Source organism: Puma concolor, chromosome B3, assembly GCF_028749965.1.
Source record: "Puma concolor isolate L17-30 chromosome B3, mPumCon1.1.hap2, whole genome shotgun sequence".
Taxonomy (NCBI): Eukaryota; Metazoa; Chordata; class Mammalia; order Carnivora; family Felidae; genus Puma; species Puma concolor.
In genome coordinates, this window is record NC_141672.1 from 54,986,443 (window position 1) to 55,013,738 (window position 27,296).

The following is a 27,296-nucleotide window of genomic DNA, read 5'->3' on the forward strand; positions in this document are numbered from 1 at the left end:
TGGTTAGCCCTTCATTCTTTAGTAGGATGTTCTTTAGTGTCCAAGTATTTGTTATCTTTCCAAATTTTTTCTTGTGGTCGATTTTGAGTTTTGTAGTGTTGTGGTCTGAAAATAAGCACGGTATGATCTTGAAATTTTTGTATTTGTTGAGAGCTGATTTGTGACCCAGTATGTCATCTATTCTGGAGAATGTTCCATGTGAACTCGAGAAGATGTGTATTCTGCTGGTTTAGGACGAAATGTTCTGAATACGTCTGTAAAGTCCATTCAGTGCAGTATGTCATTCAAAGCCATTGTTTCCTTATTGATTTTCTGTTTAGATGATCTGTCCATTGCTGTAAGTAAGGTGTTAAAGTTCCCTACTATTATGGTATTACTATCAATGAGTTTCTTTATGTTTGTAATTAATTTGTTTATATATTTGGGTGCTTTCATGTTTGGAGCATAAATGTTTACAATTGTTAGACCTTCTTGGTGGATAGACCCCTTAATTGTGATATAATGCCTTTCTTCATCTCTCTGTTACAGTCTTTATTTTAAAATGTAGATTGTCTGATATAAGTATGGCTACTCCAGCTTTCTTTTGATGACCATTAGCATGATAAGTGGTTCTCCATCCCCTTACTTTCAATCTGAAGGTATCTTTAGGTCTAAAGTGGGTCTTTTGTAAACAGCATAAAGATGGATCTTGTTTTCTTATCCATTCTGTTACCCTGTGTCTTTTGATTGGAGCATTTAGTCCATTGACGTTTAGAGTGGGGACTAAAAGATATGAATTCATTACCGTTATGTTGTCTGTAGAGTTGGGAGTTTCTAGTGGTGTTCTCTGGTCTTTCTAGTTTTTGTTGCTTTTGGGCTTTTGGTTTTTTTTGTTTTGTTTTGTTTTGTTTCATCTCTTCTCCCCTCAGAGAGTCCCCCTTAAAATTTCTTGCAGGGCTGGTTTAGTGGTCATGAACTCCTTTGGTTTTGGTCTGGGAAACTTTTAATCTCTCCTACTATTCTGAATGACAGCCTTACTGGGTAAAGAATTCTTGGCTGCATATTTTTTCCGAATCAGCATATTGAATATATCCTGCCACTCCTTTCTGCCTGCTAAGGTTCTGTGGATAGGTCTGCTCTGAACCTGATCTGTCTTCCTTGTAGGTTAAGGACTTTGTTTCCCTTGCTGCTTTCATTATTCTTTCCTTGCCTGAGTATTTTGTGAATTTGACTATGATATGCCTTGTTGATGGTCAGTTTTTGTTGGATCTAATGGGAATTCTCTGTGCTTCCTGGATTTTGATGTCTTGTGTTTCCCCAGGTTAGGAAAATTTTCTGCTATCATGTGCTGACATAACCCTTTTACCCCTTTCTCTCTCTCTCTTCATCTTCTGGAACCCCTGTGATTTTGACGTTATTCCTTTTTAATGAGTCACTGAGTTCTCTAATTCTTATATCATGCTATTTTGCCTTAGTCTCCCTCCTTTTTTCTGTTTCATTATTCTCTATAAGTTTGTCCTCTGTATCACTGACTTGCTCCTCTACTTCCTCCATCCTTGCCACCATGGCATCCATTTAAAAATGCAGCTCAGTTATAGCATTTTTTATTTCATCCTGATTTTGACTTGTTTTAACTCCACAGAATGGGATTCTATGCTATTTTCAACACCAGCTAGTATTCTTATTATCATGATTCTAAATTCTGGTTCAGACATCTTGCTTGTATCTGTGTTGATTTAGTCTCTGGCTGTCATTTCTTTCTGTTCTTCCTTTTGGGGTGAATTCCTTCATTTTGTCATTTTGAAGGAAAAAAAGGAATTAATAAATTAAAAAAAAATTAATAAAAAACAGCACAAAAAAATCAAATAAATGATGCTAGATCCTAGGTGTGTTTTGGTCTGGTTGTGAAAGAAGCTTGACAGAGAAAAAAAGGAAAGAAAAGGAAAATGGAAAATGTTTGAAAATTTTAAAAAAGGAAAACAATAAACTAGAATAAAATGAAGTGATGAAAGTAAAATAGAATGTAAAAAATTTACAAAAAAGTAAAAAATATAGTAGAAAAATTTAAGAAAAATCTTTCAAATAAAAATGGAAATTAAAAGTAAATTTTTTCTCTTTCTGTGTTAAAGAATAAGAAAAAAAATTGAATAGATGGACCAGAAATATAATGAAATACGATTGAAATTACATCCTGTTTCCCCTAGAAGTCAAACTATGAAGCACTGAATAGTCTGTAAACTAAGCAGAAGGAGAGACTTGTGTTCTTCAAGAGCGAGGTTGGCCTAGTTGGGCGGGACTTAGTGTAATGGCTCTGTTCTCTACCAGATGGCGCTGCTTAGCTTACTGGGGTGGCTACCAGATGGCGCTGCTTAGCTTACTGGGGTGGATTGTTAGGGAAGATGTAGGCATGTATGAGCATGCATGGGAGGGCTGAAAATGGCATCACCCAGCTACCCAGTCTCTAGTATCAGAACTCTGTGCTCTCCCCTACCGGTAATCAAGCATCCTTCCTTTGCCTCCAGTTTCCATACATTCCTCGCTTCTACAGTGTCCGTGACCATGCCATCAGGCTGCCAGGAGGCACCTCCTCCTAAGTTTTATCATAAGTGGGGCTGTGTTTCTCAACCCCCCCTCACTTCTGAGGGACTGCAGCTTTGACCTCCCTCTCAGACCCTCTGGGGGAGGGTCTTACTGAGCAGTGACTGGGTGCAGGCCTGCCCCCAGTTTCATTCGTGAGACTATGCTGCTGCCAATGCCCAGAGACTGTGACTGGGTGCCAGCTTGCCCCAGAAAAAGTTCTTGTGATCATGTAGCAGCAGCATTTCAGGGATTATGGCAAATCACAACATACATTTGGTACCGGACTTCCCCCTTAACATCCTTCTTCCAACACCAGCAGATGTGGTTGTTCTCCAGGGTCCACTGGGACCTTTGCCTACAGCATCTACCGGATGTTCTCCCAGAGGGGAACTGCCACTCTTTATGTGGCCCGAGGAGCCCTTGGACCTCGCTCTCTGTTCCTAGGGATTTGCCCTTCCCACCAGACCACTGCCAGGTATTGAGCTGCAGAGTTCAGACTCTGTGCTCCCCCTGTTTATAGAGTCTTAGTGGAATTTAAACCTTCTTCTTTCTGCTTTCTTCCTTTTTTTGTTCAGTCCCTTGTGGCTGTTTCCACTCTTCCAGTTACTCTCCAGCTGCTTTCAGGGTGGGGGGTGTTTTTCCTGTACTCTCTCCCTGTCTCTGTCTTTTCTCCACAAGCAAAAACAGCTCCCTGACCTCTGCGGCTTCTCTCTCCCCGAGATCACCTCTCCGTGCTGCTGTGTGCTTGCTGAGTTCTGTGGTTTAGGTTGTACAATTGTTGTGTTAATCCTCAAATCAGTTTCCTACGTGTACAAGATGGTTTAGTGTTGATCTGGCTGCATTTCAGGGATGAGAGATGGAAAAAAACTTCTGTGCTGTTCTACCATCTTGGCCCCTTAGAGATTACTTTAAAATAAAATCTTTAAAAAAAATAAATAAATAAAATAAAATAAAATCTTAAAAAAAATAAATCCTATCTAAATTGAAAGTGTGATATAACAATCATAGTTTTATATTTCAATGTATTCTTAGAAGTTGCATTATTCGCAAATATTTAGACTTACAATGAAAATTTTTAGATTTTGCTTTAAAAACATGTGAGATGGGTTGAACAGAAAAGTTTGAGGACAACTGTAATGGGAGATCCCACAGCACTAAGATCCCACAGCACTAATACTATCATTGCTACAGTGCTGTTTATCTTACTACAAGAAGACCAAGCCTCCTAAGACTCTTATCTCTATACAGTTCTATACATCCCCTAATTCTGACACTATCTCTCACTCATCTCCAGTTATCCAAACATTACATTGTACCCTCTTGAACTCAAGGTATGTCATTAGCAAAATCTTATATTCTCAGTTTTCTGTGAACTTTTCTTAACTTTGCTATAACCAGAATATGACTTCTTAAATGGTGGTTCTTTTTTTCTCCCATATCCCACATTGTTGGACCTAGAGATGATATAATATGCCTCTTTTGTTCCTCATTACGGTTTCAGGCCATTTTCCTTCTTTGTCTTTAACAGAAACCCTCCCCTGCCCCAGCTTCTTTGATGTATGTGCTGTAAAACTTTATTGATCCCTGTTCCTCTTTTTGTGGTCACATAAAATACAATATAGTCATGTTGCATGACTATTGAAGTGTTTAATACCTGTTACTTTTTCCTCTGTTACTACTTCTGTCATCAACTCTGGTGACACCAACATCCATATTGATAATCCATCCAGCCTCCTTGAATTCTTTTTTTTTTTTTTTTTAATATTTTTAAAGTTTATTTATATGGATAGAGTGAACAGGAGAGGGGCAGAGAGAGGGAGAGAGAGAATTCTAAGCAGGCCCTGCCCTGTCAGCGTGGAACCTGACACAGGGCTCGAACTCATGAACTGTGAAATCATGACCTGAGCTGAAGCCAAGAGTTGGACACCCAATTGACTGAGCCACCCAGGTGCCCCCAGCCTCCTTAAATTCTTGATCTTAAGCGACCTTTCCCTTATCCACTATTCTAGTCACATCATACCTTGTCTTTGCCAGTACCTGCACCAGATTTTCAGTTTCAAGCATCCTGCTCTCACCAACTCCTATCACTCTTCTTCCCCCACTATCAATACTTCACCTAAGGCAATCTTTAGTCCATCAGCTCTCTCTTGTCCTCATTTCCCTCTTTACCTGACACAAATTCCATGGCCTTATTATTATAACCATTCTTTTGATTTAACTTTTAGTTCTCTATTGCTTTTCCCTCTGTCCCCTTTTAACAAAGTTGTGACCTTAGTTAAAATTATCTCTTCTTTTGCTATATACCTATACCTAAGAAGCCGCAGCTGGAACAAAATGCACAACCATACTGACTGGTCTCATTTTAAATTTGACAACAAACCTCAAGTGGACTCTCAATATTGCACATCAGTCCTGCTACACTTCACTTGTCAATCCACCCTACACTCTGACTTTCATAGAATAATACTTCATGCTCTTTCTCTCTTAAGATCTCCAAATCTCTCTCTTCCTCATTCTCAACTTATTGAGAGCCTTATGTTCCCATTATTAAATCTGCCAATCTACTTACTGCTTCATCTACATATTCTGCTTTCCCTTCTGTTATATGAACAATTTGTGCTCCGTTTCTTTTATTTTTTTTTAAATTTTTTTTAATGCTTATTTATTTTTAAGAGAGAGAGAGAATACAAGCAGGGGAAGAACAGAGAGAGAGGGAGACACAGAATCTGAAACAGGCTCCAGGCTTTGAACTGTCAGCACAGAGCCTGATGCAGGGCTCGAACTCAGGAACCATGAGGTCATGACCTGAGCCAAATTCAGACGCTCAACTGACTGAGCCACCCAGGCGCCCCTTGTGCTCCCTTTTCAAGGCCAGTTCATTTCCTCTTACCACCTAAAAGATTTTGTCCCTCTAATTATCCTCTTGTTTCCTCTCTTTTGGATCATTCCATTAGCATAGAAACGTGTTGAAACGTGGCTTGCATTTTATTTTATTTTTTTAAGTTTATTTTAAGAGAGAGAGAGAGCACAAGCAGGGAAGGGGCAGAGAGAGAAGATAGAGAAAATCCCAAACAGGGTCCTCACTGTCAGTGCCAACCCCGGCATGGGGCTTGAACCCACAAACCATAGGATCATGACCTGAGCTGAGACCAAAGGATGCTTAATTGACTGAGCCACCCAGGTGCCCCATTTTTTTTTTAAGTTTATTTATCTATTTTGAGAGAGAGAGCACAAGCAGGGGAGGGGCAGGGCCTGCATTTAAAAAAAAAACCAAAAAACAAAACTAAGCCCACCTTCCTTTTACTCCCTATCCCATTTCATCTACCTTCCAATTTTTGTTTGTTTCTACTTAACTGCAAAACACCTTGAAAGAGTTATATGTATTCACAGTTTTCATTTCTTCTCATTCCCTCTTAAATATGTTCCACTTTGGACATTTATAATCACCACTCCATTAAAGTTGTCCTTTTTAGGCTCACCAGTAATCTCCTTATCACCAAACCCAATGGTTATTATTTCTTACTGTTCCGTTGCTTACAAAGGTTTAACACAGTGAATCAAAACATCCTTCTTAAAATGTATCACTTTTTTTTTTTTTTTAATTCAGGATATTTCACTCTTGATTTTCTATTATCTCACTGGCCATTTTTCTCATTCCCCTTTGCTGCTTCCTCTTGTCACAACCCGTAATGTTGGAATTCCCCAAAATCAGTCCTAGAAACTGACTCTCTAGTATCTATTCACACTTATAAGACTGTATATCCAGTGCTATAGCTTTAAATTCCATTTCTCTGCTGATAGTTCCCAAATACATGTCTCCAGTCCAGAACATTCTCCTGAATCCCACACTCACATATTCAGTTGTCTGTATGACTTCTTCATTGAGATCTAATAGGAATCTCAGATTTAATATGATTTGTTCCCCCCAAAACTTCTCTGTTTTGTTTCAATATTAGTACATAGTAATACCATTTCCCCAAATACTTAGGTTAAAAATTTTTAAATTTACTTGAGACTCTTGTTTTTCTCTTATACACCACATCCAAACCTTGAGGAAATCCTGTTGATTCTGCTGTCCTGAATTTGGCCACTTCTCACTATTCAATCACTACTTAGTGGTCCAGAGCACTTAATTTCTTGCATTATATATATACACTAATGGTCTCCCTGCTTCCTCTGTTGCCTCCCTCTCCAGAAAGAAGCCAGAATTTTTATATAGTCCAATTTCTACCTAGTAGCCCCTTAAAATAATAAACCATCTCATTACTCTGCTCCAAATCCTCTAAATTTTCTGTCTTCAAGAGAAAACCCTAAGCCTTTACCATAGTTTACAAGACTGTACATAATTCTGTCCTGGACATGTCTACCCCATGCTCTCTTGATTACTCCTTTCAAGCTACTTTGCCCTCTGTGCTATCTGCTCAGGGCCTTTGTACCTGTTCCCTTTGCCTGGAAGACTCTACTCTGAGATACCCATATGGCTTATTCCTCACTTTATTCATTTCTCTGTTCCAAGACCTTCCATGACTAAGTAAGTATTCCTCATACTTACTATTTTTTTATTTTGAACACGAACAGGGAGAATTTTTATTTTTATTTTTTATATTAAATATAATTTATTGTGAAATTGGTTTCCATACAACATCCAGCACTCAATGCCCATCACCCATTTCCCCTCTCCCCCACCTCCCATCAACCCTCAGTTTATTCTCAGTATGTAAGAGTCTATTATGGTTTGCCTCCTTCCCTCTCTGTAACTTTTCCCCCCCCTTCACCTCCCCCATGGACTTCTGTTAAGTTTCTCAGGACCCACGTAGGAGTGAAAACATATGATACCTTTCTTTCTCTGCCTGACTTACTTCACTTACCATAATACTCTCCAGTTCCATCCCCGTTGCTACAAATGGCCAGATTTCATTCTTTGTCATTGCCAAGTAGTATTCCATTGTATACATAAACCACAATTTCTTTATCCATTCATCAGTTGATGGAAATTTAGGCTCTTTCCATAATTTGGCTACCGTTGAAAGTGCTGCTATAAACATTGCAGTACAAGTGCCCCTGCGCATTACCACTCCTGTATCCCTTGGGTAAATTCCTAGCAGTGCTATTGCTGGTCATAGGGTAGATCTATTTTTAATTTTTTGAGGAACTTCCACACTGTCTTCCAGAGCGGCTGCATTAGTTTGCATTCCCACCAACAGTGCAAGAAGGTTCCCATTTCCCCACCTCCTCTCCAGCATCAATAGTCTCCTGATTTGTTTGTTTTAGTCACTCTGACAGGCATGAGGTGGTATCTCAGTGTGGTTTTGATTTGTATTTCCCTGATGAGGAATAACATTGAGCATCTTTGCATGTGCCTGTTGGCCGTCTGGATGTCATCTTTAGAAAAATGTCTATTCTTGTCTTCTGCCCATTTCTTCACTAGATTATTTGTTTTTCGGGTGTGGAGTTTGGTGAGTTCTTTATAGATTTTGGATACTAGCCCTTTATCCGATATGCCGTTTGCAAATATCTTTTCCCATTCTGTCAGTTGCCTTTTAGTTTTGTTGATTGTTTCCTTTGCATTGCAGAAGCTTTTTATCTTGATAAAGTCCCAATAGTTCATGTTTGCTTTTAATTCCCTTGCCTTTGGAGATGTGTCGAGTAAGAAATTGCTGTGGCTGAGGTCAGAGAGGTTTTTTCCTGCTTTCTCCTCTAGGGTTTGATGGTTTCCTGTCTCACATTCAGGTCCTTCATCCATTTTGAGTTTATTTTTGTGAATGGTGTAAGAAAGTGGTCTAGTTTTATTCTCCTGCATGTTGCTGTCCAGTTCTCCCAGCACCATTTGTTAAAGAGACTGTCTTTTTTCCATTGGATGTTCTTTCCTGCTTTGTCAAAGATTAGTTGGCCATACTTTTGTGGGTCCAATTCTGGAGTCTCTTTTCTAGTCCATTGGTCTATGTGTCTGTTTTTGTGCCTATACCATGCTGTCTTGATGATTACAGCTTTGTAGTAGAGGCTAAAAGTCTGGGATTGTGATGCCTCCCACTTTGGTTTTCTTCTTCAGTATTACCTTGGCTATTCGGGGTCTTTTGTGGTTCCATACAAATTTTAGAATTGTTTGTTCTAGTTTTGAGAAGAATGCCAGTGCAGTTTTGATTGGAATTGCCTTGAATGTGTAGATTGTTTTGGGTAGTATTGACGTTTTAACAATATTTATTCTTCAAATCCATGAGCATGGAATGTTTTTCCATTTCTTTGTATCTTCTTCAATTTCCTTCATAAGCTTCCTATAGTTTTCAGCATACAGATCTTTTACCTCTTTGGTTAGGTGGTTCTGGGTGCAACTGTGAATGGGATCAGTTTCTTTATTTCTCTTTCTGTTGTTTCATTATTGGTGTATAAAAATGCAACCAATTTCCGTACATTGATTTTGTACCCTGTGACTTTGCTGAATTCATGTATCAGTTCCAGCAGACTTTTGGAGTCTGTGAGGTTTTCCATGTAGAGTATCATGTCGTCTGTGAAAAGTGAAAGTTTGACTTCATCTTTGCCAATTTTGATGCATTTGATTTCCTTTTGTTGTCTGATTGCTGATGCTATGACTTCCAATTCTATGTTAAACGACAGTGGTGAGAGTGGACATCCTTGTTGTGTTGCTGATCTCAGGCGGAAAGCTCTCAGTTTTTCCACATTGAGGATGATATTAATTGTGGGCTTTTCATAAGTGACTTTTATGATGTTTAAGTATGTTCCTTGTATCCCAACTTTCTGGAGGGCTTTTATTAAGAAAGGATGCTGTATTTTGTCAAATGCTTTTTCTACATCTAGTGACAGGATCATATGGTTCTTATCTTTTATTAATATGATGTATCACATTGATTGATTTGCAAATACTGAACCAGCCCTGCAACCCAGGAATGAATCCTACTAGATCATGGTGAATAATTCTTTTTATATGCTGTTGAATTCGATTTGCTAGTATCTTGTTGAGAATTTTTGCATCCATATTCATCAGGGATGTTGGCCTGTAGTTCTCGTTTTTTGCTGGGTCTCTCTGGTTTGGAAATCAAAGTAATGGTGGCTTCATAGAATAAGTCTGGAAGTTTTCCTTCCCTTTCTATTTTTTGGAACAGCTTGAGAAGGATAGGTATTATCTCTGCTTAAATGTCTGGTAGAATTCCCCAGGGAAGCCATCTGGTCCTAGAGTTTTATTTGTTGGGAGATTTTTATTTTTATTTTTTAATGTTTATTTATTTTTGACAGAGAGAGAGACAGAGCATGAGTGGGGGAGGGGCAGAGAGAGAGGGAGACACAAAATCTGAAGCAAGCTCCAGGCTTTGAGGTGTCAGCACAGAGCCTGACATGGGGCTTGAACTCACAGACCGTGAGATCATGACCTGAGCCAAAGTCGGACACTCAACTGACTGAGCCCCATCCAGGTGCCCCATTTGGGAGATTTTTGATAACTGATTCAATATCTTCCCTACTTATGGGCCTGTTCAAATTTTCTATTTCTTCCCATTTGAGTTTTGGAACTGTGTGGGTGCTTAGGAATTTGTCCGTTTCTTCCAGGTTGTCCAGTTTGTTGGCATATAATTTTTCATAGTATTCCCTGAAAATTTCTCAGGGATTGATTGTAGTAATTTCATTTTCATTTGTGATTTTATCTATTTGGGTCCTCTCTCTTCTTTTTGAGAAGGCTGGCTAGAGGTTTATCAATTTTGTTTATTTTTTCAAAAAACCAACTCTTGGTTTCATTGATCTGATCTACTGTTTTTTTGGATTCTGTATTGTTTATTTCTGCTCTGATCTTTATTATTTCTCTTTTTCTGCTGGGTTTGAGGTGTCTTTGCTGTTCTGCTTCTAGTTTCTTTAGGTGTGCTATTCGATTTTGTATTTGGGATTTTTCTTGTTTCTTGAGATAGGCCTGGATTGCGATGTATTTTCCTCTCAGGACTGCCTTCGCTGCATCCCAAAGCATTTGGATTGTTGTATTTTCGTTTTGTTTCCATATATTTTTTAATTTCTTCTCTAATTGCCTGGTTGACCCATTCATTCTTTAGTAGGATGTTCTTTAACCTCCATGCTTTTGGAGGTTTTCCAGACTTTTCCTGTGGTTGATTTCAAACTTCATAGCATTGTGATCTGGAAGTGTGCATGGTATGATCTCAGTTATTTTATACTTATTAAAGGCTGTTTTGTGGCCCAGTATGTGATCTATCTTAGAGAAGTTCCATGTGCACTCGAGAAGAAAGTATATTCTGTTGCTTTGGAATGCAGAGTTCTAAATATATCTATCAAGTCCATCCGGTCCAATGTATCATTCAGGGTTCTTGTTTCTTTATTGATTCTCTGTCTAGATGATCTGTCCATTGTTGTAAGTAGAGTATTAACGTCCCCTGTAGTTACCACATTCTTATCAGTAAGATTGCTCATGTTTGTGATTAATTGTTTTATATTTTTGGGTGTTGCCGAATTTGGTGCATAGACATTTATAATTGTCAGCTTTTCCTGATGGATAGACCCTGTAATTATTATATAATGCCCTTCTTCATCTCTTGTTACAGCCTTTAATTTAAAGTCGAGTTTGTTTGATGTAAATATGGCTACTCCAGCTTTCTTTTGACTTCCAGTAGCATGACAGATAGTTCTCCATCCCCTCACTTTCAATCTGAAGGTGTCCTCAGGTCTAAAATGAGTCTCTTGTAAACAGCAGAGAGATGGGTCTTGTTTTTTTATCCATTCTGATACCCTCTGTCTTTTGGTTGGAGTATTTAGTCCATTTACATTCAGTGTTATTATTGAGAGATATGGGTTTAGAGTCACTGTGATGTCTGTAGGTTTCATGCTTGTAGTGATGTCTCTGGTACTTTGTGGTCCTTGCAACATTTCACTCGCAGAGTTCCCCTTAGGATCTCTTGTAGGGCTGGTTTAGTGGTGATGAATTCCTTCAGTTTTTGTTTGTTTGGGAAAACCTTTATCTCTCCTATTCTGAATTACAGGCTTGCTGGATAAAGGATTCTTGGCTACATATTTTTCCTGTTCATCACATTGAAGATTTCCTGGCATTCCTTTCTGGCCTGCCAAGTTTCAGTAAATAAGTCTGCTACTACCCTTATATGTCTACCTTTGTATTTTAAGGCCTGTTTATCCCTAGCTGCTTTCAGAATTCTCTCCTTATTCTTGTATTTTGCCACTTTCACTATGATATGTCATGCAGCAGATCGATTCAAGTTTCATCTGAAGGAAGTACTCTGTGCATCTTGGATTTCACTGCCTGTTTCCTTCCCCAGATTGGGGAAGTTCTCAGCTATGAATTGTTCAAGTACATCTTCAGCCATTTTCTTTCTCTTTTCATCTTGTGGAATTCCTGTGATACAGATCTTCTTCCATTTGGTTGCACCCCTTAGTTCTCTAATCCTCCCCTCGTATTCCTGGATTTTTTAATCTTTTTCTCAGCTTTCTCTTTTTCCATAATTTTATCTTCTCATTCACCCATTCTCCCCTCTGCCTCTTCAGTCCACACTGTGGCCACCTCAGTTTTATTTTGCACTTCATTTATAGCATTTTTTAATTCATCACGACTGTTTTTGAGTCCCTTGATCTCTGTAGCAGTAGATTCTCTGCTGTCCTCTGTGCTTTTTTCAAGCCCAGCAATTAATTTTATGACTATTATTCTAAATTCTTGTTCACTTATATCACTTAAATTGGTTTGATTAGTTCATTAGCTGTTGCTACTTACTGGAATTTCTTTCGAGGAGAATTCTTCCGTTTCATCATTTTGGCTAGTTTTCTGTCCCTTATGTGTTTTAAAAGCTTGTATGCTCTGCACCTGCGAGCACTGCTATATTAAAGGAGGGTCATATACTGTCCACGGCCTGGCCCTTCAGGAGGTGTTTTTTCAAAGATTGTTACTTGCTCTCTGTTGTTGTGACTTTGGTTATTTTATTACCCACTCTTAGTGATATTTTGGACCCCCCACCAGGTGTGCTTTGATTTGTTCTTTGGATTAGCCCTGTAAAGGAGAACAGATAGACAAACAGGAGACAAAAACATGCAAACACACAAACAAATAACACAAACAAACAGAAACAAAAATCTAAAGACTAAAAACAAGAAACCCCAAAATACCGACTACAAGTAATGAAGAGGGTGGAGGCGGTCCTGATGGAGGAGCACATACAAAGAGAGAAATGACAGGAGGCGGGGGTTGGGGTGGAGAAAAAATAAACATTGACGAGGCAGAGAGACTAAAAGGCTTAATCCAGAGAGAGAGAAAGGAAAATAAAGGAGGCGGAGAAAATGAAACAAAGATAAAGTTACCTAGACAAACTATATGGCTTGATTATTTCAGAGAGAGAGAAGGGAGTGTTAAGAAGGAGGTGTAGAACATGTATCAAGACAATGGATTGAATATGTCTGTTTAGACCAATAACCAGAGTAACCAGCCTAGGGAAAGGAAGAGATAAGGAGGAGAAATGGTGTGGGTAGAATATATCTATATATCCAGAATTGACCTAGAGTTAACCCAGGCAATGCTGCTGCACTTGTTTGGAGGAGCTGTCCGCAGGGTCTGTCCCTCTCCAGTAGATAGGCAGTTAGTTACCCAGTGCGAAGGGGCATGGTTTGGTGTAGTCTGGACCCACCTCCACTGTGGGCCCCTTGAGTGATCCCTGAGGCCCTGCCTTGGTGGTGGTTGTGGTGGCGGCAGCGGGGAGATGGTGATTCCCTAGTCTCTTCTCCACAGAGCTGGACCCAGTGGACTCAGTTTGAGTCATCCTCACTGTGCCATGGCTGCAGACGGGGCAGTCCTTCTCTCTCTGCCAACTCCCCTGACCCTGTACTTGGCTAGGACTCAAAGTCCCGTTCAGTGCACTCTGGCACTGGGGAAGCTTCTCTCAATGCAGCCCGATATGTGGTCCCAGCTGGATATGTCTGTGCCTCCGCACTTCAGGGAGGACTGCCTTCTCCTACTGCAGACTGCACCACAGTCCTTGCCGCCACGGGTGGCGAACGCAGGCGCAGGCGAACACAGGCAGGCTTTGTGTTTTCCCACAGCACTCCAGGGAGGGGGCCACTTTCTCCTCTTGTAGACTGCGCAGCCGACCTACCTTGCTGGGGAGACCCCGGGGTGGCAGACACAGGCAGGCTTTGTCTTTTCCCACAGCACTCCAGGGAGGGGGCCTCCTTCTCCTACTGCGGCCTGTGTCCTCAGCCCAGCCACTGAGCCCGGGGATGGCAGACGCAGGCAGGCTTTGTACTATCGCGCAGCCCCCCAGGGAGGGAATCACTTTCTCCAACTGCGGACTTCTCCCTTGACCTACCCAGGTGCGTGAACAGGTAGCCGACCCCAGTGCAAAGAAAGCCCCTCAGTTAGAGATAGGATCCCTCTCAGTCTCAGTCTGAGGTCTTTCTCCTGTCCAGATACGGTCTTGCACTTCCCTAGCCGCTTTTTGTTTCCTTTGTTTTTCTGCAGAAGGGGGTCTCTCACCTCCGTGCCCACACAGCCCTTTTTATCTCCCCCAGTTCGCAATCACCCACCTATCTTTTCTCCAGTTTTCCTATTTTCTTCCTGGTAGATTCAGTTTCTTTTCCTCCCAGGCTCTGGGGTTCAAAGTCCTCTGGCTTCTGCACTTCTTTCTTTGAGAGACACGGGAAGTATGGATCCCCCTACTTCTCCCCTTGTATTTATTTTTGATCATTATCACTGGCAGACATTATTTGTCCATTTGTTTGGATATAACCACCACCAGTCGACTTGCTTCCACTCACCCTCTCCCAACCCCTGTGCTTATACATGCATGCACACACACATTACACATTTGCTCTAATAGGGCAGCCGTTTTATTTTGTTTCTTGCCAAAACCCACTGCCTAAAACAGTGCCTGGCACATAGTAGAGCTCAAGAAATATTTGCTGAATGACTATGAATAAACATTTTGATATTTTATGTAAGCAGGATGGTACAGGATACTAGAGCCAGAATTCCCAAATTTGTAACCCCACTGTGCCCCTCACTAGCTGCATGTGACATGGACAAGGTATTTAACTAGACTTTGTAGTTTTTCTTTATAAAATGAGGATAATATTACCTGCCTCCTAGTGTTACAAGGTTAACATGAGTCATTGAATCTAAGGTGGTTGGAGCACTGCCTAGTGGTTTTTATTTTTAATATCATCTCCATCTGTCTGTTCTTTGATCTATCTTAGGTAGTTCCAGATGTGGAAGTGTTAAAAAAGGAATTTCATTGCCTGTTCCCCAAGTTCTACCTGTAACTTTAAAAATGAACATAATAGGGGCGCCTGGGTGGCGCAGTGGGTAAGCGTCCGACTTCAGCCAGGTCACGATCTCGCGATCTCGCGGTCCATGAGTTCGAGCCCCGCGTCGGGCTCTGGGCTGATGGCTCAGAGCCTGGAGCCTGTTTCCGATTCTGTGTCTCCCTCTCTCTCTGCCCCTCCCCCGTTCATGCTCTGTCTCTCTCTGTCCCAAAAATAAATTAAAAAACGGAGAAAAAAAAATTAAAAAAAAAAAAAAGAACATAACTGAGGAAAAAAAATAAAAATTAAAATGAACATAATTGAGAAGTGCAATAATTAAGAGCACCTTCCATTTTAGCACATTTTTCTGGCTTAGTATAAAACTACCACTGAAGAATTTATCTTTATAAATTTGTAATTTTTTATATGTAAAGTAAATGGCTACTCAAATTATTTTATGACTTTTGCTGAATTTCTCATCAGAAATAGTTCAGTGTAAATTGTTAGTCAATAAAAGCAATTCCTTAATACAGACATTCACAGAAATTTTCCTCTACAATTGTATTTTGTCCTAAAATAAAGAATTTTCTGAGCTGTTTAGATGTTTGCTTTGGGATAGATTGCTGTTAAATACAGATTATTAGCAGTCACCTTCATAGTTTAGAAAAAACTGAATGCAACTCAAAATCAACCTTGCAAAAACAAAATGCTGTATTTTTTAGGGGATAAGAGTGATGGTGCAGTGTATACTATATAACTGATTCTTTTTTCTAGTTAGGTCTTTTGTCTTTAATGGATACCTTAGAATTTTAGGTAATTTTTTTTCTCCATTGTTGGAGATATTTGACATAATATTTGAAGTATAATTGATTTTGGATTGGAGAGCAAATTATGCAGTATAACCCCCATTCATTCTCCCTCTTTTCTGTTTCATTATATATAAGAGTTTTTACCTTATTACTATTAAAAAAAATTTTTTTTAATATTTATTTATTTTTGAGAGGGAGACAGAGAATGTGAGCAGAGGAAGGGCAGAGAGAGGGAGATACAGAATCCGAAGCAGGCTCCAAGCTCTGAGCTGTCAGCACAGAGCCTGATGCGGGGCTCGAACTCACGAACTGTGAGATCATGACCCAGGCTGTGGTTGGACACTTAACCGACTTAGCCACCCAGGCACCCCATGCCTTATTACTATTTGAAATAGAATGTGATTCTTATATAGATGAGCAGTAAGGAATCATTTGCATTACTTATATGAGTTTTTCTTTTAATTTAATGTAAATTGATTTTGTAATATTTATACTACAAGTAATACAGGGAATATATACTTCATTTTATGCTGATTAGGTGGTCCAACTACAGGAATGGATGATTAAAGTCATCAATAATAATACTGCTATATGTGTAGAAGGAAAATTGACGTAAGTATAACATTTCAATATTCTTATAAAATGTATAACAAAATAAGATACTCATGTATAAGAGCTTAAAGGAGATTGATGGAAAATAGCATCCTCCTACAAAACAAAAGACTTTCTAACAAGGTTACAGACTGAAGACAGGAAAGTAAAATGACTATGCAGTACCTGACCATGTTGATTGTGAACAGCTTTCTTGGTTTTGCCTGTTAAGTTACTTTTAGAATAGTAACAGCTCAAATTTATATACACAGAGCTTTATTTTTTTTTCAGAGGTTCTAATAAGTGGACTGGTATTCTCTGCTTAATTATATATAGTTAGCTAATATTTACTACATGCATTTCAGTTCAGATTCTCACATGTAAATTGGGACAACCAGATTTAAATTACTGATCCAGAAAAGGAATCAGAATTATTTAAAACTTTGCCATACAGCTACATATTAGGTAATCATTGGCACTTTCTGGTTCTCCCTAAAGCAAAAGTATCATCAGGTAAGTGGGCTTTGCCTAATTCTGCTACTCTCTTATCACCATTTCCTTTTTTTCGAAACCAATTTCTTAGTGGTACAATATTTGTAATAAAAGGTTGTAATAAAATAATACAGGATATTACTGGTCAGGGTACTTACCTAGAAGTTTGTAAGTTGATTATTTAAAATCTGCCTTCCACACTCTATTTCTGCTTGTCTTATGCCCATTTTCTTAATATCAAAGAGACAGTCTATGTTGCCTTTGTTGGAATCCCGGTTGCTGCTATCTTCCAAGCTATATGACCTGGACAAGTTACTTATCCTTTTTCAGTTTCAGTCTCTTTCTCTGCGCAGTGGTGATAATAATATTACCCATTCTTGTGTTATTTTGAGTATTAAATTAATATTTGCAAGACTTGAAAACAGTGCTTTTAGAGTGCTATTTAAAAAAATTTTTTTTTTCAACGTTTATTTATTTTTGGGACAGAGAGAGACAGAGCATGAACGGGGGAGGGGCAGAGAGAGAGGGAGACACAGAATCGGAAACAGGCTCCAGGCTCTGAGCCATCAGCCCAGAGCCTGACGCGGGGCTCGAACTCACGGACCGCGAGATCGTGACCTGGCTGAAGTCGGACGCTTAACCGACTGCGCCACCCAGGCGCCCCTAGAGTGCTATTTAAATGTTAGTTAAATATTTTTTGTTTTTTCAACGTTTATTTATTTTTGGGACAGAGAGAGACAGAGCATGAATGGGGGAGGGGCAGAGAGAGAGGGAGACACAGAATCGGAAACAGGCTCCAGGCTCTGAGCCATCAGCCCAGAGCCCGACGCGGGGCTCGAACTCCCGGACCGCGAGATCGTGACCTGGCTGAAGTCGGACGCTTAACCGACTGTGCCACCCAGGCGCCCCTAGAGTGCTATTTAAATGTTAGTTAAATAAAATACAAAGGAACAAGATCACTGTATTAAAATAGTAGGAGTTTAACCCCATTTGACCAAATGAAAGGAACTTCACTGTCATATTATGCTTGTATTTAGTATGTTTATCTGATGAATTGGGAATGTTCAACATCTATCTAATACATCTTAAAGTTTTGTTCTTTCTGTTTTATATTCTTAGCATCATTTAAGGAAATAAGAAGAGTAGATTTATGGGTTAGTGATTTGATTCTGCAGTTTGTTTTTTTCCCAACTGGAACCTCTTTTTGGTACTTTTTAAAGAGGAAGGTAAAAACACTTGGCTGTGTAGTGAGGGTAAAAAAAACCCCGCAAGATTAGAGGGATCCAAACTATATAACTGCATGAAATCTAACAATAGTATAGGCTCTCAGGAGAGGGACAGGAAAATCATTCTTTGGAAAGTTGGCATCAGTTAAGATGAAGTTGCAGGCATTGTCAGCATCAGTTATTTAGAGAAGGCCCCTGCTTCCTTGATGAGGATAAATTTTATATTAGTGGTTTGGTTTGGCCACAGTACAGTTTGGCACATATTCTGAGGATCACATTAGCAAAGCATTTGAGTTCTGCAATGTTTAGCCCTCAGATGTTTTGTAATTAGATGAATAACACTGCTAATGTAGCTGGAGTGCAAATTTATTACTTTCTATTATAATTTGTATACTTATATATGTACATTGTGATTATTGGTAAAATGTGAATATTTTGGCCTTAACTACGCTATTTTCTCCTAGAGACATCACTAACATATATTGGCACAGTAATGTAATTATAGAACGGATTAAGCACAACAAACTTAAGACTTTATCAGGCAACATTTATATATTAAAAGGGATGATAGACCGGATTTCCATGAAAGAAGCAGGTAATGACTGACATTATTAGTTGATAAATTACTTTCAGTGAAGCAGTTAACCATATTTCTAACTGATATATATGTTTTTACTCTTAATTAGTTGTTTTAAAATGATGAATCAATCAAAACTAAGTTTTAAAACAGAATTGACCACATTATGTAAAACTATTATATGTGTTGGTCATTTTTCCTTGATTTAATCACCCTTGTTGACAGTTTGAGTCAGTCTAGTGATTTTAAAAAGTTCATGTGAGATATTATAAGGCTATAATTTAACTAGTTTATTGAACCTGCCCAGTACAACCCCATTCCTGGTATAATCTAATTTTCTGTCTATGCCTTGAACACGGTAATGTGGCTGAAGAAAAACACACCTGAGCATTCTACTTTAAGATGGTGATTACCAGCAAAAATTGTGGTCTCTTAGTGCCATTTGGTGTCCTACCACATTTCCCTAATGCATTCACTCTCCCATCCTCCTTAGTGACTACTGCATATTTTTACAAATTTTCAATACCTCCTTTCTCCCACTCACAGGGGAGGTGGCAGGGAGGGGAGCACCTTAGCAATAGAAACAATCAGAAGAGAACTTCACCATCACCTAACTGACCTGCTTGCATCTATATCTGTTTTTGTTATGAATGAACTGTTCATGTTCTGTCTTTGTCAGCCTCTCCATTTGTACTCTATTTCTCATTTTTTCTCTTACTCAAGGGTATCGCTCTAGTAATTCTCCCTTCTCCTGTCAAAACAAAAACAAACAAAAAAAATTCTTTTAACTCCACTTATTTCAGCCACTGTTTGCTCTTATTTACAGCAAAACAACTCAGAAGATTTGTTATATCTAATTCCTTGAATTCTTTCCCACTTTTAAAAAATTCTCTTTAATCATGCCTTAAACCCCAAATCTTTACCAAACAGCCCTTATCACAGTTACCAGTGGCCCCCACATTGTTAAATCCAATATATGTTTACTGCACTCAATCACACTTACCCCCTTTTAATTCCTTATTTGCCTTCTGGAACAGCATATTCCAATTTTCATGCCACCTCACTTCCTGTTCCTTCTTAGTTTATTTGCTTATTTTGCTCTTTCTTCTTTGCCTCTGAATAATAGGATAGACTAAAGCTCTTTCCACACTCAGTGCTGTGTTGATTTCTTTTAGGCTTTAAATTTCATCTATATGATGACAAATGCCAAATTTATGTCTCTTACCAAAAATACTCCTCAAGCCACCCAACTCATTTTCCATCTGCCCATTTGACATCTCCACTAGGATATCTACAGGCATCTCAAACTTCATGTGTCTAAAACCTGATCTCCCTGAAATCTGTTTAATGGTCTTCCCCCTTTCTTTGTTTCCAGTGGCTAGCCAGAATCCTTGGAGACATCTTAAATCCTGTTTCTCTCACACCCACATCTAGTGGGTAGGTACATCCTATTGGCATTATCTCCAAAAATATATCCAGAACCCAGGCCTCTGCTGACCTCTATGGTATATACATCTCCCTTATCTTTTGTCTGAATGATTACAAAATCCTAACTGGTCTCGTTATTTCTTCACTTTTACTTCCACAGACTTCTCAAAATAGCAGCTAATACAGTCCTGTTAAAGTGAGTCAAATCCTGTGGCTCCTCTGCTCACAATCTTTATATAGCTTCCCATTTCACCCAAAGTCAAAGACTAGGTCATGAAGTAACCACAAGGCCTTATAATCTTTCATGTTCCTCCACTGTTCCTATTCCCTTCTGAAGAGCCTCCTAGTACTAGCCTTTCTTCACTCTGCTCCATCTGCACTAATTTTTACAGACAGGCCAGGCACACACTTACCATAGCCTTTTGCTTTGTCCCTTTTGCTTCCAGTGTTTTAATCCCATATTAAACTCACTACCTCATGTCCTTCAGAGCTTTACTCAAATGATGCTATTTCAGTAAGAACCTCTCTGTCTTTTAAAAGTGCAATCTGCTTCCCTTTCCTCCCTCAGCATAAATACACTAATACTCCTTGACCCATTAAGTGCATAATTTTTCTCCATAGCATTGATGACCATCTAACAAAAAAAATGTATGTTTATTGGTTTGCTTTCTGTTTGACATGAAAAGGCAGGTTCCATGAAGGCAGGGATTTTTGTTTCATTTTGTTGACTGATGAATCCTTAGTATTTGTGGCTGTGCCTGGCGCACAGTTAGCAATAAGTGTATATATTTTTAATGACTTAGTGAACCAATTACATGTCTTTAAAATTTTTGGCTTTTAGGTAATTTTTTGTTTGTTTTTTGTTGACTAGGATATCCAAATTATCTCATAAGGAAGTTTATGTTTGGCTTTCCAGAAAAGTGGAAAGAGCATATTGATAATTTTCTAGAACAATTAAGGTAAAGTACTCCTTAACTTTTTAAAAACTAACTTTATTGAGGTATAATTTGCATTTGATAAAATGTGCCCATTTTGGGTATAAAATTGGAGGTTTTACAAATGTATCTTTTCATGTAACCAATGTAAATTGGTTTTCTTTTTTTTTTTCTGCAAATGACAGTTTTGAAGTAGTTCTCTTGATCTTGGATTTTTAGAAAGCAATAGTTTACTAGAATTTCTGTCATATGAAATAAATGTAAAAGGAAAATAACAGTGTTGACATTTCAGGAAGCATCCTCATTCACCCACCCTTTGAGAGGCTGTACCTATTAAACAAGAGTGTAAAGTTCTTGGTCCTTTTTCTTTCATTCATTCCTTCAGAAGTTAATATCAGTTGTTTAGCACACACTGTATTGGCACAGGGAAAGCAAAGAAAATTTGATTAATTCTTGCCCTTAAGGAACTCATAGGGGATACTGTGATACAAGTTAATTAATCATAGTACAATATAATAACTTAGAATGGGGGGAACAGTTTTTTTCCTGTAAAGAGCCAGATTGGAAGTGTTTTTATGGGCATGCTGCCTCCAATGCAACTGTTCAACTCTGCCTTTGTAGCAGAAGAGCAGCCATAGACAGTAGTTGAATGAATGTGGTGGTTTGGATGAATGTGGTGAAACAAATAAAATTTATTTCCAAAAATAGATAATGGCAGGATTTGTCCTGTAATTTTTTTACAGGATTAGCTTAAGTAGAGATGTAAGAGTGCATAGAGTAGGAAGCACTTGGGTTTTATTTGATTCTTTTGACTTAAGACTTTATACTTAAGTTCTTTGTGGGAGAAAGGGTAGAATCATGAAGACTTAAATAATGTAAGATTTAAGGTAATCTTTGCTGGGCGCATAAAACTTTATCTGAGGGACTTTATTTAAATTTAGTTTTTTTGTTTTAGTTTTTTGAGATAAAAATTAAAGGAAAAATATTACACTTGTGTTTTAGGGCTTGTGAAAAGAAAGAGAGAAAGACCAGACAAAAACAGAAAACTGGAAAATTTATCCCTGACGTACAAAAACCAGCGAAAAATAATGCAAGAGAAAACCAAACAGATGTTCTGCAAAGAGCCAGCACCACTTATGACGTTGATTGTTGTCATTTGGGTATGTCTCTTCTTTTCTGCTGATATAGTGGCAAATTCTTACATGAGCTCCATATTTATCTGTTTATAGTTTATATTGTATTCAGTTTTTGACTTGTACTGCCTTGAAATTATTTTCTAATACTTAAAAAACTGTAGTGCAGTCTGCTCATAGTCAGCATTCAGCTTTTTTTTTTTTTTTTTTAAAGAGAAGGAGAGAGCACATGTGCCTGAACTGGGGAGAGGGGCAGAGTGAGGGAGAGAGAAAATAGTAAGCAGGCTCCACGCTCAGCAAAAAGCCCAACACAGGTCTCGGTCCCACAAACCATGAGATCATGACCTGAGCTGAAATCAAGAGTTGAACGCTCAACCAACTGAGCCCACCCCAGGCGCCTGGATTTTTCTTTTCTTTTCTTTTTTTTTTTTTTTGAATGTCCATTACTATAAAGGTAGCTGGCAGAACTTTTTTGTGTTCACTCTTTGCCAAAACTATAATCTGACTAACATCCCATCGCACCCTCCCTGCTGGAAAAAAGTATGAACATTAACCTACAGCCCTTGCTAGATAATATTTTTGAAAGTGAATTCTTTAATATGGAAAGGCAGCTTATATATAATAATTTATTGAAATCTCCATCTTTGTACTCATAGAACTGAAAAATGGTAAGCGCAGGAGGTTGCCAGCAGCCCCAGAATTAAACGTGTGCCCTGATAATTGCCAAAATGAACCACGATTAAGGCTCTCAGATGACCAAATGCATAATACTTGTCAAAATGGAGGAGAAAATGACTTAACTAATCAGGTAAACTTTTACTATACCCTATGATACGAAGAGTGATGGTGTGATGCTACTAAAAAGTTTTGGGACCAAATCAGAAATCATTTTGTTTGTTAAGTATCTGTTTGTTAAGTATCAGTTTGGCAATGTCTTGCTTGATATTTATTTTCTCAGTGTCTCATTGGGAAACTGTAATCAGTAATAACAGAAAGGTTAGCTCTTAGAGTTAGGGTTAAAGTGTGTGTGTGTGTTTGCACCTAACAAATCACATGTATTAAATTTATAAAAGAAATATCTAAGATAGTGGATGCCCACATGGTTCTTCCAAAGCTCAGGCTCTGGCAAATGAGTTTCTAAATACCTCCACTATTGAAATTTGTAGAACGGCAAGTACCTAGATACTTGTATGCTTGATACATACTGTGAAAATGCTTGAGGTCATGTTTATAGATAGTAGTTGTTAAAAAGCTAACTTTTTGTTTTGAAGGAAATAATTGGAAAGAAAGCATACAAAAAGTTGTCTTCAAAGAAACTTGAAAATTGTGAAAGAACAAATGAAAGGATAATTAAAAGTCAGAAGCAAGGTGATATATCTTTATTGGTTTTATAATAAGCATACAGCTCTTATCTGAAATGTTTTTAATATAATAAAAGTGATGTCTTAAATTTCCAAATCTAAAAATGGCAAACTAAGTATTACAGTCATTATAAATGTCTGGGGATTTTTTATTGTTTTGTTGTTTTTTTTTTTTTAGAATTACTTTTTTTTTCTTTAAAGCATAATTAACATAGTGTTACTAGTTTCAGATGTACAATAGGGTTTTGCTTTTCTATACAGCATGATTTGCTGTAAAATCCATTACATTAGTAAAAAAATCCATTACATTACATACCATACGTATTTACTTGTAGGTTTGCTCCCTTAATCTTGGCACTAAATAATTTTTATTATTTATTTATTTATCTATTTAATTTTTTTTTTTAATTTTTTTTTTTCAACGTTTATTTATTTTTGGGACAGAGAGAGACAGAGCATGAACGGGGGAGGGGCAGAGAGAGAGGGAGACACAGAATCGGAAACAGGCTCCAGGCTCTGAGCCATCAGCCCAGAGCCCGACGCGGGGCTCGAACTCACGGACCGCAAGATCGTGACCTGGCTGAAGTCGGACGCTTAACCGACTGCGCCACCCAGGCGCCCCGTATCTATTTAATTATTTAAACTGTATGTCCAACATGGGCTTAAACTCACGACCCCAAGATCAAGACTCACATGCTCTACCAACTGAGCCAGCCAGGCTTCCCTAATTTTTTTGTTAAAAACAGAATTGTATATCATTTTAAATATGCTTTTTGGAATGTTTAAAGGCTATGAATCTTTTTATGAAATTAATGCCATAGTTTAGCTATGTGTGAGTGTGGATTTCCAGTATGATTTCATTGAAATCCTATATGACAGATTTAAAGAACCTTTTCTTGACACATTAGCAAGTTTGAAATTTCATATTGAGTTAAATCCATCAGCTTAGTAGAATTTTTTTTGTATTTCTTCTTATAAGTGGAAAGTAGTGAAAGTGAAGAACATTTATAAGTGTTTAAAAGAAGTAGAGAGGAAGGCAATACTGTTTAGACTGTCAGGATCATGTAACTTAGATTAAAGTATCCAGAATAGCTTGAATCTTCATTCAAATTATTTAATAAAATGAATAAAAATATTTTAAAAGTGATTTGTTCAAAATTAGAAATTTCAAAATTTTCAAATTTCCTGTTAAACATTTGAGTCAGATTTATATGAGGAATTAAAAGAAAACACTTCCTTCACAAAGATAGATAATTCCATTGAGAAATCTTATAGAAACTTTGCTTACCTTTTATCAGTACCACTTTTCCATGAATTATAATTTAGTGGCTTCTTTTCTCCCCAGCATTCAACATTACTCATCAGTCTTTAATTTTATCATTCATCTTGTAAAGTGGTACGTAACATGTGTAGGTCATTGAACTATTTAACTAGGATGGTTGCTGTGACAATTTATAATTTGTATATATTTATAATTGTAATTGGATAATTTACAATTAGAAATTAAATTAGTTTGGCTTCTGGTTTCTTAAGTTTCAAATTAGAGAATTTCTCTCATTTTAATTTGCTTTCTTTAGTGACACAGTATAATAAAGATTCTCAATTTCTGGTTTGCTTGTTATCCATGATACTTCATGGAGTTTGGGTGAATCAGCAGAAATGTCTTTCCACGGCCACCACTGGGGATGAGAATAGGGCCATACCTATCGAGTTCCATATTCCCCTAATTAGGATAGCTTCCATTCCGTATATTACATACCTAGCAAGGTTTTGCAACCTTACTGGTTTTCTTATGTCACCTAAATAAGATTTAACAAATACTGATTTATCATTTACTGTACATGTGAAAGACTCTGTACTAACTGCGGAAAAAAAAAAAAAAGAAAAGAAAAAAAGATTCCAAAAGCAAAAACAAAATTCATACCATTAAGGATTTTTTTTTTTCAGTCTACTTCAAAGACAAATTTGTTAAGTATACTGCAAGGCACATTGTCAAACATGGCATTATTTAAAAGTATTCTGGAAATTTGAAGGAGAGTTTTCATTCAATTGAGAGAATCACAATAAAGTTTGTGGATTAGGTGGGTTATAGAATGGAATTGAAGCAGGTAGTGATTTGGTTTTTGAGTGAAGAAAACTTTCCATGTAGAATGATATTAGTGAAAAGTTGAGAATCAGGAAAACCGTGGTGTAGTAGACATAGAATTTGGTTCACATTTGAATACAGTGAGAGATTAGAACTACACTGAAGGCCAGACAGAGGAGCTTATATGTACACTAAGTAGACTTTAAGAAGTCAAGGACCGGTTGGTATAAAAAATATGTTTACAATTGAAGGGGCAGTAATCTGAATCAACCGGTGCTTCTGAAAAACTAATAATGGCAGTAGTGTGTACAATGGAGTTTATGGAGAAAAAATATATATATTTTATTTTAGAAAAAAAAATTCTGTGCTTTGTTTGTAGCTAATTTGAGATTTTGATCTTTGGTTTTGTCTTATGAAATTAAAGAGAGAACTGAAGAATCGAATGTATCCATTGACATTCTGACCTTAAGGCAACCGTTTTTCTTGGACGAAGAAAGAAAATGTATGGCTCTTAATCCGAAGAAAGCTTATATTTTAATGACACCACTTAAATCTAAAAAAGTGATAGAACAAAAATGCATGAAGTATAATCTCTCTTATAGCACCATTAAAGCAGTTACAGATTTTGCAGTGCCAAAGCATCAAAAAGAAAGTAAATCAGACTTAAATGAAACTACCAGTTTGATCAGTAAGCCCACAAAAACCTTCAAAAATGCATTTGAGTTTAGTGAGGGCCATGAAAGTAAAAACAAGGAAGACTGCAGTGCATGTGATTTACTCACTGTCAACCAGAAAATCAAAATATCTAGTCCTAAAAAAGAACAAATGGTCACCTCTGACTTTAAGAAAAATGCAAGGTTGTTACCAAAATTGAAGAAAATAAAAAATGTGTCTATGTCATTTTACAAGCAGCAGTCCTCATCAGATTTGTCTAGTGAAGAGAGTGAAACAGAAAAGGGAATTAGAAGGAAAGCTGCAGTTGCTAAGAAAAATACAGCAAGAAATACTGAAGAAACAGTGGTTCACCTGAGGAAAAGCACAAGAAACACCACAAGGAAAATCCCAGTGATTTCTGAATCTGAAACTGAAGAAAGTGAAAGTGAATTTTATATCAAACAAAAGAAAGCTAGATGTTCTGCTAAAGAAAATCTTCAGAAGTCTGGTATTAGGAATGAGTTTCCAGTTATTGAGGCGATCAGATCTGATGAGACAAACAGGCATCCCTTTGAATGTTTTCCTGGTTTAATTCAGGATGAGGAATGGAATGAGAAGGAATTACAGAAACTTCATTGGTAAGTAGTTAGATTTGACTCTGAAATATCTAGAGTGGCCACACAACAGTTGAAGACCTAAAAATTCCAATAAAGGGCTGATTTAGTGACCCCTAATCATTAAAATGGAAAATATCCAAAAACACATGGAGAGAAATAACAATTTATACAAAGAATATAGGGAGAATACAGATAAAACTTCTAACTAGGTACTTTGTGGCCATCTCTACAACTTGCATATGAGCAAAGGAAAAGTTAACCTTCTTTTCTTTCCATTTAATATTTCAAGACAATTCCCCTCCCCCTCAAGAAAAGGGTAACTGTGTGGGGGATGGATGTGTCATTTATCTTGATTGTGGTGATCATTTCCCCATGAAATGTATATAAAGTGATCCCATGTACACTGTATACAGTATGATTTATTTGCCACTTATACCTCAGGGTGTGGAAAATATTTTAACATAGACAAATGCTGGTCTCCCAGATCTTCATATTTTAAGAAATATTTTATTGTTATTTTTTCTGTTTTAAAACCTTAAAGCTGAATTCAGACCTGCAGATTATTTAAGATGCTCTTTTCCCTGC

At 37.8% G+C, this 27,296-nt stretch overlaps 1 protein-coding gene across 6 annotated transcripts in view; it reads left to right on the plus strand.

The window, feature by feature from the left end:
• Positions 1-27,296, plus strand: part of MIS18BP1 (MIS18 binding protein 1) — a 58,050-nt gene that overhangs the window by 11,831 nt on the left and 18,923 nt on the right. For all 6 annotated transcript variants that reach the window (XM_086709836.1, XM_086709835.1, XM_086709832.1 and 3 more), the window contains 7 exons: positions 16,150-16,223; positions 18,385-18,515; positions 20,797-20,884; positions 21,863-22,020; positions 22,650-22,801; positions 23,265-23,361; positions 25,865-26,732. In XM_086709836.1, coding sequence (XP_086565962.1) covers positions 16,150-16,223; positions 18,385-18,515; positions 20,797-20,884; positions 21,863-22,020; positions 22,650-22,801; positions 23,265-23,361; positions 25,865-26,732 — 1,568 coding nt within the window. The remainder of the gene's footprint in view (positions 1-16,149; positions 16,224-18,384; positions 18,516-20,796; positions 20,885-21,862; positions 22,021-22,649; positions 22,802-23,264; positions 23,362-25,864; positions 26,733-27,296) is intronic.